The following is a 15,557-nucleotide window of genomic DNA, read 5'->3' on the forward strand; positions in this document are numbered from 1 at the left end:
TATCGATAAGGACATTGTAAGAGCAATTTAATTTCATTTCATTAGTTGCTCAAAATTAAAAACGTGAAACTGATTAATGACGTACCTTTCAGATCTGCCCATTTGTGAAAGGTGATCCTCTCATGCTAGAGGCGATGAAACTGTTGAAGGCCAGCCTGCTTGAAGTCAGCGATATTCTGAAGAAGATGCTAAAGTAAGCTGCATCAAAACATTGAAATAGCTATTGTGCTACTGTCACTACTATTACTTCACTGTTATAGTTGCTGTCATTGGTAATTGATGTTTTTCTGCTGTCTGTTTAAATTTTAGGCCTGAGGATGCACCAACTGCCAAAGTCCCTCGACATCGGATTTAATCAAGATGTTAAATTTAATAAAAGGTTGTTGAGTTTCATCAGTGTCTGACTTTATTTTTCATACTGGTCACTAGGCAAGTGGTAATGTCTTACTGGTTTGTAATCTTAGATTATACACCTCACATTAACAATTTTGAACTGCATCATTAATGATCAGTCATGTTAAATTAAAAATTGCATTTGCAGTTCGTAATTCTGAATGTGCACCTACAGCTTAATAACATGTCACAAATCAGAAATTGCTATGTTTAAGATAACAGAAAACACATGACATAGTTATGAAGTTGCTAAGTTACTGTAATGAAACCAAATGTTGAATTGCTAAGTTAATGAGACAAAACCAGTAAAGACACGTCGCAGGTCCTGAATTGCTAAGTTAATAACACAAAACCGGAATTGCTAAGTTAGTCTAATGAAGCCAGAAAACACACAGTGCAATCACGGCATTGCTAAGTTAGTAAGATGATACCAGAGAAGCCACATAACAATTCCTAATCTGCTACCAGAAAAGTCACATAGCAATATCTGAATTGCTAAGTTAGTAAGATGATACCAGAAAAGTCACATAACAGTACCAGAATTGCTAAGTTAGTAAGATGATACCAGAAAAGTCTCATAACAGTACCAGAATTGCCACGTTAGTAAAATGATACCAGAAAAGTCACATAACAATTCCTAATCTGCTACGTTAGTAAGATAGTACCAGAAAAGCAACATAGCAATACCTGAATTGCTATGTTAGTGAGATGATACCAGAAAAGGCACATAACAATTTCTAATCTGCTATGTTAGTAAGATGATACCAGAAAAGTCACATAACAATCCCTAAAGTGCTAAGTTAGTAAGATGGTACCAGAAAAGTAACATAGCAACACCTGAATTGCTAAGGTAGTAAGATGATACCAGAAAAGTCACATAACAGTACCAGAATTGCTACGTTAGTAAGATGATAACAGAAACCACACATCGCAATTACGGAATTGCTAAGGCCGGAAAGTTAATGTAATGAAACATATCCGTCAATGATTTATTCATGATACGCAAATATATTCATAGACTTTGGTCACGTGAGTCTGTGGTTCAGTATAAAAGTCTCGGTATTTTTTTACGAGCTCACAAACACACTGGAAAGCTGTTTAGACGTGCATCTGGCAAGCATAACTTTTAGAAGCATTATTTGGTAAGTAATGTAAAACCTTTCTTTAGTAGCATTTAGTCTTCTACAATAACTTTTAAGCCATCTCACTGTTTCTCATAGTGAAACCGTTAGACTATAATTTTTAAATGTTAGTAACCCGCTGCACCCGTCAAATAGACTGAAAATTGTTTGATAGGCTAATGAAGATTAAAAATGTGCAGGTACTTATGCATATTATTGCATTTGACTTATAATCAAGTCTATTGATGTTTTTGCAATGCTTAGAAACTTCTAGAAGGTTCTTGACGTAATTCGGAAATTCTATGAAGCTTCATGCTAAATAATGTAATTTCGGAAATGCTATAACGTAATTGCAGCAATGCTATGAAGCTTGAAGCTAGATAATGCAATTTCAGAAATGCTACAATGAAATTACGGCAATGCTATGAAGCTTGACGCTAGATGATGCAATTCCGGAAATGTTATAACGGAATTCTGGCAATGCTATGAAGCTTCATGCTAGATGATGCAATTACGGAAATGCTATAACGTAATTACGGAAAGGGTTGTGTGTCAATCAGAGTCAGTCTAAGAGACTTTGTGGTGGCTTGTATTCTGTAGTGCCATATATTGCAATTGATGAGATATAAAAGACTAACTTTAATCTTTTCCAGGATAATCATCAGCATGGCAAAGAGGACCAGTAAAACTGACAAACCAGTAGATGAAGAATGTGAGTCAACTCCGAAACGTAAAGATGAAGAGGCTGAAGTAAGTAACAACAATTTATTGTGATTGATACATGCAGAGGTAAAACTAAAAACATACATGATTAAAGTTCTTGTCTATATATATATATAAATCAATGCATATGCTGTTATTAAACATATGTTTGTCTTCATTGATTAAAGACAGAATCTGAAAGTTTGAAATCTATCCTGGCTGATATTGAAGACTGGAATCATACAATCGATGAGGACACTGTAAGAACACTTTAATTTAATTTCAGTAGTTGTTTAAAATTAAAAACATTACACTGATTAAATACTTACCTTTCAGAACAGCCCATTTGTGAAAGACGACCCTCTCCTGCTAGGGACGATGAAACAGTTGAAGGCCAGTCTGCTCGATGTCAGCTATGTTTTGAAGAATTTGCTGAAGTAAGCTGCATCAAAATGTTGAAAAAGCTAATGTGCTACTGCCAATACTATTGCTTTACTGTTATAGTTGCTATCACTGGTGATTGATGTGTCTGCTGTCTGTCTAAATTTCAGGACTGAGGAGGAATTGGTGGCGACTGCTCGAGTCCCTCCAAGCCAGAAATAATCACAATGTTGTAGATAAAGAGTTGTTTAGTTACATCAGTGTCTGACATCATTATCCATGTTGGACGTTAGACAAATGGTAGTCTTATCTTTTGTTTTTGTTGTGATAAATACAACTATAGTTTCATCAGTGTCTGACATTGATTTTCCAAAATGATTACTAGACAACTGATAGTCTTACTGGTCATGTTAAAGGTTCTCAATTACATAAGTGATATTATTAATGAAACCAGAAAACACGTCGCAATTTGAAAATTGCTAAATTAATGTAATGAAACCAGGAAACAAATGTCACAATTTCAAATTTGCTAAGTTAGTTAGATGACACCGGAAAAGACACGTCGCAGTTGCTAAATTGTTAAGTTAGTCGAATGAAACCAGAAAAGACACGTCACAGTTCCGGAGCTGCTAAATTAGTCTAATGAAACCAGAAAAGACACATTGCAATTACAAAGTTGCTAACTTACTATAATGAAACCAGAAAAGACACATCACACTTCCATAATTGCTAACTTACTATAATGAAACGTTTAAAGACACGTCACAGTTCCGTAATTGCTAACTTACTATAATGAAACCAGAAAACACACGTAACAGTTCCTAATCCGCTAAGTTAGTAAGATGATACCAGAAACGTCACATAGCAATACCTGAACTGCTAAGTTAGTAAAATGATAACAGAAAAGTCACATAACAATACCTAAGCTGCTAAGTTAGTAAGATGATACCAGAAACCACACATCACAATTCTGGAATCGCTAAGCTAGTAAGATGATACCAGAAAAGTCACATAACAATACCTGAATTGCTATGTTAGTAAGATGATACCAGAAAAGTCACGTCACAATACCTGAAGTGCTAAATTAGTAGGATGATACCAGAAAACACACATCACAATGCCGTAATTGCTAAGTTAGTAATATGATACCAGAAACGTCACATCACAATTCCTAAAGTGCTAAGTTAGTAAGATGATACCAGAAACCACACATCATGATTCCGGAATCGCTAAGTTAGTAAGATGATACCAGAAAAGTCACATAGCGCTACCTGAATTGCTAAGTTAGTAAGATGATACCAGGAAAGTCACATAGCAATACCTGAACTGCTAAGTTAGTGAGATGATACCAGAAACCACACATGGCAATACCTGAATTGCTAAGTTAGTAAGATGATACCAGAAAAGTCACATAACAATTCCTAAAGTGCTAAGTTAGTAAGATACCAGAAACCACACATCATGATTCCGGAATTGCTACGTTAGTAAGATGATACCAGAAACGTCACATAGCAATACCTGAACTGCTAAGTTAGTAAGATGATACCGGAAATGTCCCATAACAATACCTGAACTGCTACGTTAGTGAGATGATACCAGAAAAGTCACATAACAATGCCTAAAGTGCTAAGTTAGTAAGATGGTACCAGAAAAGTAACATAGCAACACCTCAATTGCTAAATTAGTAATATGATACCAGAAAAGTCACATAGCAATACCTGAATTGCTAAGTTAGTGAGATGATACCAGAAAAGTCACATAACAATACCTCAATTACTAAATTAGTAATATGATACCAGAAAAGTCACATAGCAATACCTCAATTGCTAAGGTAGTAACATGATACCAGAAAAGTCACATAACAATACCTCAATTACTAAGTTAGTAAGATGATACCAGAAAAGTCACATAGCAATACCAGAATCGCTAAGTTAGTAAGATGATACCAGAAACCACACATCACAATTCCGGAATCGCTAAGTTAGTAAGATGGTACCAGAAAAGTCACATAGCAATACCAGAATCGCTAAGTTAGTAAGATGATACCAGAAACCACACATCACAGTTCCGGAATCGCTAAGTTAGTAAGATGATACCAGAAAAGTCACATAATTCCTAATCTGTTAAGTTAGTAAGATGGTACCAGAAAAGTCACATAGCAATACCTGAATTGCTAAGTTAGTAAGATGATAATAGAAAAGACATGTCACAGTTCCTAATTCGCTAAGTTAGTCTATTGAAACCAAAAAACACATGTCACAGTTCCTAATCTGCTAAGTTAGTCTAATGAAACTAGAAAAGACACGTCACAATTACAAAGTTGACTTAGCAAATCTGGGTATGGTTGGACTAATGAACAAATCTGTCATAATTTCACTTAGCATATATCGGTACGGTTGGTAAGTTTACACTAGTTTTCCTAAGCTATTACAAATGACAACTTGACCACAAATTACAGAACAAGAGCCTTTATTAAAACAATGTCATGTAATTAAAATCAAAACAATGGCACCTTAACTTTAAACAGAAATGTAAGTATTGCAATTTTAATAACAAAAGGTTTTATTTAAACAGAAATGAATTTTCAAATCAAAACAATGCCACCTTAATTTTAAACATAAATATGTTTTGCAAATCTAATAACAAAAGGCTTTATTTAAATTGAAATCTATTTTCAAATACAGAAATGAATTTTCAAATCAAAACAATGCCACCTTAATTTTAAACATAAATATGTTTTGCAAATCTAATAACAAAAGGCTTTATTTAAATTGAAATCTATTTTCAAATACAGAAATGAATTTTCAAATCAAAACAATGCCACCTTAATTTTAAACAGAAATATTTTTTGCAAATCTAATAACAAATGGCTTTATTTAAATGATGCAAATGTATTTTTAAATCAAAATCATGACAACTGGACTTTAAAACAAATAAAAAAGTTTCTTAAATTATAACAGCCACTGCAACTTAAAAAATAAGAGCTTTACTGACACCTGGACGTTCATTGTCGATTATGGTCACTGAGTCTTGTCTGAAAAACAAAAACAATAACAACCAAAACCACAACATAATAGTTATTATAAGAATTGCTTTTAAATATTAAATGTTGGTCAATTACCGTTGTAGTAGCTTGATTAAGCCCCTCAAGTTGTCAATGGTCATTCGTAACACTTTGCACGATAGCAGCAAGTCTTCATTATTCATTAAAGTTGTGTTTATCTGAAAAAACAGCAATAAGTTTGATTACTAAGCTAAAACCATTGGTTCCTTTAAACCAGAGCTAGATAAGATTTAAACAACTGTGAGCTATTAGTTATCTCCAAACAACCTTTGACAGGCCGAATGGCCCACGCTCGTTTGTAAATTTGTTATGTTCTTATGTACTGTTTATAAATATCAATAATCAAAGTGTACTTACCATTTGTGTTGTAATTTTTTGGTTCCAGTAGCTAGTAAACTTCTGCCTCACCATTGCCTTTAGGGATTCTGGATAAACAAGTCTTCGTCTGCATCTTAATTTCTGAAATAACAACACAGACAGCATGTCTTTCATAACAACATAAATGTTTTCTGTATATCACACCTATTTAAAAAAATATCTCGAGCCTCACCCTTCCCTCTATGTCTTCCACATATTTCGGTAGCGGACTGGGAAGCTGTCACAATAAAGTTAACAGATTACAAATTTTACATAGGCAAGTATATTGCAGTCAACAGAGATCATTATGCTTTTTCCCTTACTGGTACAAGATATTGTTTAGACTTACCTCATGGTTAACTTCCTCTTCCTTGTCACTATCAATAACAAACTTAAAATCAATGTTATGTTCCTCCTCCTCATCTTTCTCCACTTCCTCCTGATCTTCCTCTGCTTCCTCCATATCGCTCTGCCATTGCTGCATATATTCTTCCCCTTCCTCCATATCTTTCTCCACTTCCTGCACATCTTCTTCCCCTTCATCCATATCTTTCTCCACTTCCTGCACATCTTCTTCCCCTTCATCCATATCTGCCTCCCATTGCTCCATATCTTCCTGCACTTCATCCATATCTCTCTCCACTTCTCCCTCTTGTTGTCCGACCTCGACCACTTCTTCTCCAACTTCAAGAGGCATGTAGATAATATCTGTTGAAAAGACATACATTGTTAACATCATAATTACTATTTCTACAATTATCTATAACTGACATTTACCTGCTTCTTTCTCATGTTCACTGGCAACAACTTCCATTGAAAGCTGACTGGGAACTGGCTCTGACAAATCAACTGCCTCCTGACAGTCATCTTCATCAGAGTCAATCAGCCGTCTCGAATACCGTTTATTACTTTTCATTGGCTGCATGGTAGCCTTCTTTTTACCAATGCCCAGGGCATCATTAAGAAGAGCTCGACCACGGTGAAGATCAGCCAGTTCAGGTTCGGCGACGTAAAACCGGTCCGCCGTTTCGACACTGTGGCACATGATTTGGGCCACCAGTCGGCGCTGCTCTTCGGGCAGGCTTCTCTGTACCTGTAAACAAGATAGATAAACTGATGACTACGGCCAGTACAGTTAAGACAAAACCAGAAAAGACATGTTGCAAATCCGTAATTGCTACGTCAGTGAGACAAAACCGGAAAAGACACGTTGCCAATCAGAAATTGCTAAGTTAGTTAGACAACACCAGAAAAGACACAGCGACAATCAGAAATTGCTAAGTCAGTAAGGCAAAACCGGAAAAGACACAGCGACAATCAGAAATTGCTAAGTCAGTAAGGCAAAACCGGAAAAGACACAGCGACAATCAGAAATTGCTAAGTCAGTAAGGCAAAACCGGAAAAGACACGTCGCCAATCAGAAATTGCTAAGTCAGTAAGGCAAAACCGGAAAAGACACGTCGCCAATCAGAAATTACTTAGCAGTTCCAACTTTGCTAAGTTAGTCTAATGAAACCAGAAAAGACACGTCACAGTTCCTAATCTGCTAAGTTAGTCTAATGAAACCAGAAAAGACACATCACAGTTCCGACTTTGCTAAGTTAGTCAAATGAAACCAGAAAAGACACGTCACAGTTCCTAATCTGCTAAGTTAGTCTAATGAAACCAGAAATGACATGTCTCAGTTCCGACTTTGCTAAGTTAGTAAGACGAAACCAGAAAACACACGTCACAGTTCCTAATCTGCTAAGTTAGTCTAATGAAACCAGAAATGAGACATCACAGCTCCGACTTTGCTATGTTAGTCTACTGAAACCAGAAAAGACACGTTGCACTCCCGAAGCTGCTAAGTTAGTAAGACAAAACCGGAAAAGACACGTCACCAATCAGAAATCCCTAAGTTAGTTAGACAACACAGGAAAACATACCTCGCAAATCAGAAATGGCACATTAACATCGCTTGAAATGAAGACTTACACAAGTCGAAACGGCGGACCGGATGTCCGTAACGCCGAATCCCCGGGGCATCCCACAATCAAGACATGCTTTCTGAACAAGCTCACAGAGCTTGTTCAGAGGCTCTCCAGACGATGAAAAAAATAAGGTGACAGGATTGTAACAGTATCCTGGCAGTTTTGGTCTCATTTCATTAAACTGCTGTATCCAAAAATGCTCCCTGCTAGTGAGGGCAATTTTTGCCCTCCCAAATGAGGCCGATGTCTTGTGGCTGGAGACCTTTGAGAATGGGACAATGTGTTACTAAGCATGGTGGAAAACAGCAGGTAAATGTAGTCAAAACAAACATCACTTACATGTTACACCAGGGGTCCCCAACTCCAGTCCTGGAGGGCCGGAGCCCTGCACATTTTTGGGTTTCCCCTCATTTAACACACCTGATTCAACTCCTTGTGCTAATTACCACACAGCTCTTGAGCTGAATCATTTGTGGTGGAACAGGGAAAGAACTAAGCTACATAGGGCTCCGGCCCCCCAGGACTGGAGTTGGGTATCCATGGGTTACACAGTTGAATAATTTAATTACACTTAATTTCTGTTTATATACTACCTTTTACAACTTAGCTGTCCCAAGTCACTTTATGTCATGTCATGATCGAAAAATGAGCACAATGTCAATTAATTTTTAGGTACTCACATTGATGACATACTGATCATCGATCACCTGGCACTCCTGAAATTCAACCGTTGTGAGGTTGACCAAAACACTCACACGGTGCCCGGTGCAGACAAATATATATGTTGCCAACGCCCCTATGGTCTTGTTCCTTATATTAATGTTACTCGGGTCTTCAGAGAGTGCATCTGTGACCAAAACAGAGCAAGGTACTTACAAGACATTAGCAAGCATTCTTTTGCATTATACGAACAATAATTTCTATAATTTTTTTTATAAATTAGTGATTAGTGGTCATTGTTAACACATCACAGCACACAATGCACAACATGTGTCCTTTGCATTTAACAAATATGTGACATCGTGACATAGCAACGGGCAGCTAATTAAGCAAACGCAGCCCCACAATACCAGGAATTATGCAATTGAGATTTACATATTTAAGAAATTTGCAGGGGTCACAGGCTGCCCGCTTACCAAGAGCATCTGGAATTCTGCTCCGTAGCTCCGTGATGAGGTCACATAGGTCGTCTCTGGTAGGCATCCTCTTTCTTTTAGAATCTTTAACACATTGCCTGTGCACTACAATTTCTTTAGCTATGGCACTTCTTTGCATTTTTAAATGCCGTAGCAGACCCTGTAAAATTCTCTGGCCAAGGCGGACAGCTGTTGGCCGTCTATCGATGAGAAATTGCAAAAACTTGCAAACTGAAAGCAGATAGTTTCTGCAGGTCGTGACCTTAAATTTTTGTGACAAATCCTTCACCCAGTTATTTAATTTACTGGGGTCATTAAGAAATTTCAGGTGACCAGGTGCTGTTTCCATTGAAGAGCCCCACATGAACTTGATGAAGCCATTGACATAACCTAGCTCCTGCTTCATGTTTTGAGCTCTTCTCCTGTTGTCACCAACACGGAATAAGCTCTCCTTATAATCTGGAAGAATTTTATCTAAGAAAGGAACAAAATTAACCATCTGTAATGAGGCTATTTAGAATGTGAATAGCGATCTTCCGGTGACAGCGGTACTACACGCCCCCAATGCAGGTAAAACAAAGGTGACATGATTTACTTTTTTACCAGTTTAACCTAATTTTAATAACTAATATTTACAACAATTAACATTTTGAAAAGAATACAGGTTATGGATTTAGTTAGCATTTTTATTCACGTTTCTGTAAGATTTCAGATAGTTATGAACTGAAATAAACAAGAAAGATATTAGGCATCGCCAGCAATGACATCAACTACAGGTTAAATTGACTGCATGATATAAGAAATGTCATAATGATTATTATACTTACCAAAGAAGAAGATCTTATGCATTACTTGGCTATCGCCTGATTTGTCCCGATTCGGCCCCTCAAATTGCTCAAGGCGGCACTCAAGCTCCTCGATTCGGCGCTTCATTATTTCCATCTCATTATCTTTCTCCTTTATTTCTTCTCTGTGCTTTAAAACTGCCTTTTTGGCAGCTGCACATTTTGCTTGGTGAACCGTGGTCTTAATCTCTTCATCACTTAAATCATGATTTAGTTGCAGGTGCTTGTCTAGCCGAATTAATTGTTTTGCAGGGCAATCAGTGATTGGGCAGTCTAGTGGACCAGCAAACCGGCCCGTCTTACAAGAAACGAGGAGCTTTCGCTCCTTGCTGCTTGCAATGTTATGTACATCTCTTAAATGTACTGTCACATTCATATAGGATACGTGACACAATGGGCAAGGCACCTTTTTACGACCCATGTTTCCTTTGAAAAAATAAAAATGAAATTAGATATATAGATAGACAGATAGATACTTACCTTATCATAAAGTAAAATATATAAATAGATGTCATTAAACCATAAAACACACGTCACACTTCCAAAGTTGCTAAGTTAGTAAGATGATAACAGATGACATACGTCACAATTCCATAATCGCTAGGTTAGTGTAATGAAACCAGACAACACACACATCACAGTTCCGAAGTTGCTAAGTAAGTGTAATAAAACCAGAAAACACATGTCACACTTCCAAAGTTGCCAAGTTAGTAAGATGACACCGGAAGACATACATCACAATACCGGAATCGCTAGGTTAGTGTAATGAAACCAGACAACACACATCACAGTTCCAAAGTTGCCAGGTTAGTGTAATAAAACCGGAAAGCACACGTAACACTTCCAAAGTTGCTAGGTTAGTAAGATGACACCGGAAGACATACGTCACAATTCCGGTATCGCTATGTTAGTGTAATGACAACAGACAACACACATCACAGTTCCAAGGTTGTTAAGTTAGTATGATACAACAGAAAATACACATCGCGATTCCAGAATTGCTAAGTTAGTAAGATGACACCGGAAAACATACATCGCAATTCTAAAATTGCTAAGTTTGTATAATGATACTAGAAAACACACAACATAATTCCTGATTTGCTATGTCAGTAAGATGACACCAGGAAACACACATTGCAATTCCTGTATTGCTAAGTTAGTAAGATGACACCGGAAAAGACACTTCACAATTATAAAATTAAAATAAGATAAACATAAAATAAGTACAGAAGTTGTTCAGCTCAATTATACATGGAAAAAATTACACGTCACAGTTCTGAAGTTGCTAAGTTAGTAAGATGACACCAGAGAAGACACGTCGCAATTCCAGAATTGCCAGGTTAGTAAGATGATACCAGAAAAGTCACATCGCAATTCCTAAAGTGCTAAGTTAGTAAGATGATACCAGAAAAGTGACGTCACAATACCTGAAGTGCTAAGATAGTAGGATGATACCAGAAAAGTCACATAACAATTCCTGATCTGCTATGTTAGTAAGATGATACCAGAAACCACACATCACAATTCCAAAACTGCTAAGTTAGTCTAATGAACCCATAAGAGGTATGTCGCAATTGCAAAGTTGCTAAGTTGGTAAGATGATACCAGAAAGACACTTCGCAATTCCGAAATTAAAATAAGATAAACATAAAATAAGTACAGAAGTTGTTCAGCTCAACTAGAGAAATTATATAACTATACATAAAGTGCATTCGCAAGAAAAGTCAAAAGACTGAAGTTATAAATTAAGTGTACAATCTTATGGCAGTAGGGAAGACTAATTTTTTTTCTAAACAATTAAACATATTCATGTTTTTCAAGATGAATCATCATATCCACAAACTACACAGCAAACCGAATAACTACTTACCAAAAATGATCAGAAATGCAATTCCGGAAAATGATTTGTATTCCCCTGATGATCCGCTGTTCCACAAAGTAACACGCTGCAAGTCTGAAGAGTTCTGAGCAGCCTGAGAGTGAGCAAAGCCTTTTATACTGCCCCACCCACTGTGCTGATTGACACAGATTCGCCCCAATGAATGCTCTCAGTTTATAAAATGAAATATTTTATGCATGTTTAAATGTCCCCTTTAACAAAAAAATTATAATTATTTTTAAAGTAATTTGTTACATTTATTTTAATTAATTATACATGGAAAAAATTACACGTCACAGTTCTGAAGTTGCTAAGTTAGTAAGATGACACCAGAGAAGACACGTCGCAATTCCAGAATTGCCAGGTTAGTAAGATGATACCAGAAAAGTCACATCGCAATTCCTAAAGTGCTAAGTTAGTAAGATGATACCAGAAAAGTGACGTCACAATACCTGAAGTGCTAAGTTAGTAGGATGATACCAGAAAAGTCACATAACAATTCCTAATCTGCTATGTTAGTAAGATGATACCAGAAACCACACATCACAATTCCAAAACTACTAAGTTAGTCTAATGAACCCATGAGGTACTTCGCAATTCCGAAATTAAAATAAGATAAACATAAAATAAGTACAGAAGTTGTTCAGCTCAACTAGAGAAATTATATAAAGTTCTATACATAAAGTGCATTCGCAAGAAAAGTCAAAAGACTGAAGTTATAAATTAAGTGTACAATCTTATGGCAGTTGGGAAGACTGTATTTAATTTTTTTTCTAAACAATTAAACATATTCATGTTTTTCAAGATAAATCATATCCACAAACTACACAGCAAACCGAATAACTACTTACCAAAAATGATCAGAAATGCAATTCCGGAAAATGATTTGTATTCCCCTGATGATCCGCTGTTCCACAAAGTAACACGCTGCAAGTCTGAAGAGTTCTGAGCAGCCTGAGAGTGAGCAAAGCCTTTTATACTGCCCCACCCACTGTGCTGATTGACACAGATTCGCCCCAATGAATGCTTTCAGTTTATAAAATGAAATATTTTATGCATGTTTAAATGTCCCCTTTAACAAAAAAAATTATAATTATTTTTAAAGTAATTTGTTACATTTATTTTAATTAATTATACATGGAAAAAATTACACGTCACAGTTCTGAAGTTGCTAAGTTAGTAAGATGACAACAGAGAAGACACGTCGCAATTCCAGAATTGCCAGGTTAGTAAGATGATACCAGTAAAGTCACATCGCAATTCCTAAAGTGCTAAGTTAGTAAGATGATACCAGAAAAGTGACGTCACAATACCTGAAGTGCTAAGTTAGTAGGATGATACCAGAAAAGTCACATAACAATTCCTAATCTGCTATGTTAGTAAGATGATACCAGAAACCACATATCACAATTCCAAAACTACTAAGTTAGTCTAATGAACCCATGAGGTACTTCGCAATTCCGAAATTAAAATAAGATAAACATAAAATAAGTACAGAAGTTGTTCAGCTCAACTAGAGAAATTATATAAAGTTCTATACATAAAGTGCATTCGCAAGAAAAGTCAAAAGACTGAAGTTATAAATTAAGTGTACAATCTTATGGCAGTTGGGAAGACTATTTAATTTTTTTTCTAAACAATTAAACATATTCATGTTTTTCAAGATAAATCATCATATCCACAAACTACACAGCAAACCGAATAACTACTTACCAAAAATGATCAGAAATGCAATTCCGGAAAATGATTTGTATTCCCCTGATGATCCGCTGTTCCACAAAGTAACACGCTGCAAGTCTGAAGAGTTCTGAGCAGCCTGAGAGTGAGCAAAGCCTTTTATACTGCCCCACCCACTGTGCTGATTGACACAGATTCACCCCAATGAATGCTCTCAGTTTATAAAATGAAATATTTTATGCATGTTTAAATGTCCCCTTTAACAAAAAAAATTATAACTATTTTTAAAGTAATTTGTTACATTTATTTTAATTAATTATACATGGAAAAAATTACACGTCACAGTTCTGAAGTTGCTAAGTTAGTAAGATGACACCAGAGAAGACACGTCGCAATTCAAGAATTGCCAGGTTAGTAAGATGATACCAGAAAAGTCACATCGCAATTCCTAAGGTGCTAAGTTAGTAAGATGATACCAGAAAAGTCACATCGCAATTCCTACAGTGCTAAGTTAGTAAGATGATACCAGAAAAGTGACGTCACAATACCTGAAGTGCTAAGTTAGTAGGATGATACCAGAAAAGTCACATAACAATTCATAATCTGCTATGTTAGTAAGATGATACCAGAAACCACACATCACAATTCCAAAATTGCTACGTTAGTCTAATGAACCCATAAGAGGTACGTCGCAGTTCCAAAGTTGCTAAGTTGGTAAGATGATACCAGAAAGACACTTCGCAATTCCAAAATGTGTCAGTCACTAATTTTCACACTTTGTGAATTTTGCACTATTTTTGAACTTTATCACCACAAAGGTCTGACAGGGCATTACTAACATTTCAGGAAATATTACAAAAAAAAATTTAAGTGTAATTGTGGAAGTGCACGGTCAGTTGATGGTCACAATATTAAATTATGGTTTTGTTAATGATTTATTCGTAATATGTAAATCAATTTATAGACTTTAGGTATTCATTGGGCGAAAATCTGTCACGTGAGTGGGTGGTTCAGTATAAAAGTCTTGGTACTTTTTCACCTCACAACAACATCAAAAAGCTGGCTGCAAGCTTTATTGTTCAAAGCATTATTTGGTAAGTAATGTAAAAAAAAATTAGTAGAATTTAGCAGTTTTAATCAATCTCACTGTTTATTTGTGAGTGAAATGCTTAGACTAAAATGTTTAAATGTAAGCGAGATGCTGTGCCCGTCTAATACGGTGACTGAGAAACATTTGGTAGGCTAATGAAGATCAGAAACGTGAAGCGGCATATTAATGTGATTGCATTTGACTTGCAATCAAGTCTATTGATGTTTTTCCAATGCTTGGAAACTTCTAGAAGGTTCTTGCTGTAATTAAAAAATGCTATGAAACTTCACGCTAGATAACGCAATTCTGGAGATGCTATAACGAAACTCCGGCAGTGCTATGAAGCTTGAAGCTAGATGACGGAATCCTGGAAATGCTTAGAAACTTCTAGAAGGTTCTTGACGTAATTCAGAAATGCTATAAAGCTTCACGCTAGATTACGCAATTCTGGAAATGCTATAACGAAATTCTGACAGTGCTATGAAGCTAAAAGCTAGAAAGCTAGATAATGCAATTCCGGGAATGCTAAGAGACTTTATGGTGGCTTGTCTTCTGTAGTGTCATATATTGCAATGGATGAGATAGGAAAGCCTAACTTTAATCTTTTCCAGGATAATCATCATCATGGCAAGGGCAACCAGTAAAATTTACAAACAAGGAAAAGAAAATGCGTCTGCGCAGAACTGCAAAAATGAAGAGCGTGAAGTAAGTAATCATAATTTGTCACTGATAGATACACAGGTAAAACTAAAAACATATATTAAAGTTTTTTATTGTACCATCACAATACCTTGAGAATATCTGTGAGATTATGAAAATGCAAGCTGGTGAGGCATTGTACACAAACACACGCACAAACATGCATATATATATATATCAATGTGTATGGTGTTATGAAAGATATGTTTCTTCTGATTCATTAAAGGCAGCAGTTGAAAA

At 36.1% G+C, this 15,557-nt stretch overlaps 1 protein-coding gene across 4 annotated transcripts; it reads right to left on the reverse strand.

Annotated features, from left to right (window-relative positions):
* Positions 1 to 5,317: 5,317 nt before the first annotated feature.
* LOC140583912 (uncharacterized) lies at positions 5,318 to 14,517 on the reverse strand. 4 transcript variants are annotated; one of them, XM_072707874.1, is made up of 12 exons: positions 13,565 to 14,517; positions 12,703 to 12,805; positions 9,955 to 11,945; positions 9,128 to 9,601; positions 8,672 to 8,838; positions 7,996 to 8,253; positions 6,796 to 7,111; positions 6,368 to 6,726; positions 6,212 to 6,256; positions 6,019 to 6,120; positions 5,719 to 5,819; positions 5,318 to 5,631 (listed from the first exon to the last, which is right to left on the reverse strand). In XM_072707874.1, the coding sequence occupies exons 3-12, from the start codon at positions 10,391 to 10,393 to the stop codon at positions 5,568 to 5,570; spliced, it is 2,325 nt and encodes a 774-aa protein (XP_072563975.1). In that variant the 5' UTR covers positions 10,394 to 11,945; positions 12,703 to 12,805; positions 13,565 to 14,517; the 3' UTR covers positions 5,318 to 5,567. The 4 variants fall into 4 exon arrangements, with proteins under 4 accessions (XP_072563975.1, XP_072563974.1, XP_072563976.1 ...); XM_072707873.1 differs by having other exon boundaries at positions 9,955 to 10,398; positions 11,843 to 11,945; positions 12,703 to 14,517; XM_072707875.1 differs by having other exon boundaries at positions 6,796 to 7,036; positions 8,020 to 8,253; positions 12,703 to 14,517.
* Between the last annotated feature and the right edge of the window lie 1,040 nt (positions 14,518 to 15,557).

This window comes from Paramormyrops kingsleyae, unplaced genomic scaffold (genome assembly GCF_048594095.1).
Source record: "Paramormyrops kingsleyae isolate MSU_618 unplaced genomic scaffold, PKINGS_0.4 ups26, whole genome shotgun sequence".
NCBI lineage: Eukaryota > Metazoa > Chordata > Actinopteri > Osteoglossiformes > Mormyridae > Paramormyrops > Paramormyrops kingsleyae.

Excerpts from the sequence above, each read along its gene's own strand:
- LOC140583912 (XM_072707874.1), bottom strand. The coding sequence starts at position 10,393 with ATGGGTCGTAAAAAGGTGCCTTGCCCATTGTGTCACGTATCCTATATG. Across the intron at positions 6,257-6,367 it reads AAGAGGAAGTTAACCATGAG|CTTCCCAGTCCGCTACCGAA; the intron begins GTAAGTCTAAAC and ends TTATTGTGACAG. Across the intron at positions 5,820-6,018 it reads AAAAAATTACAACACAAATG|ATAAACACAACTTTAATGAA; the intron begins GTAAGTACACTT and ends CTGTTTTTTCAG.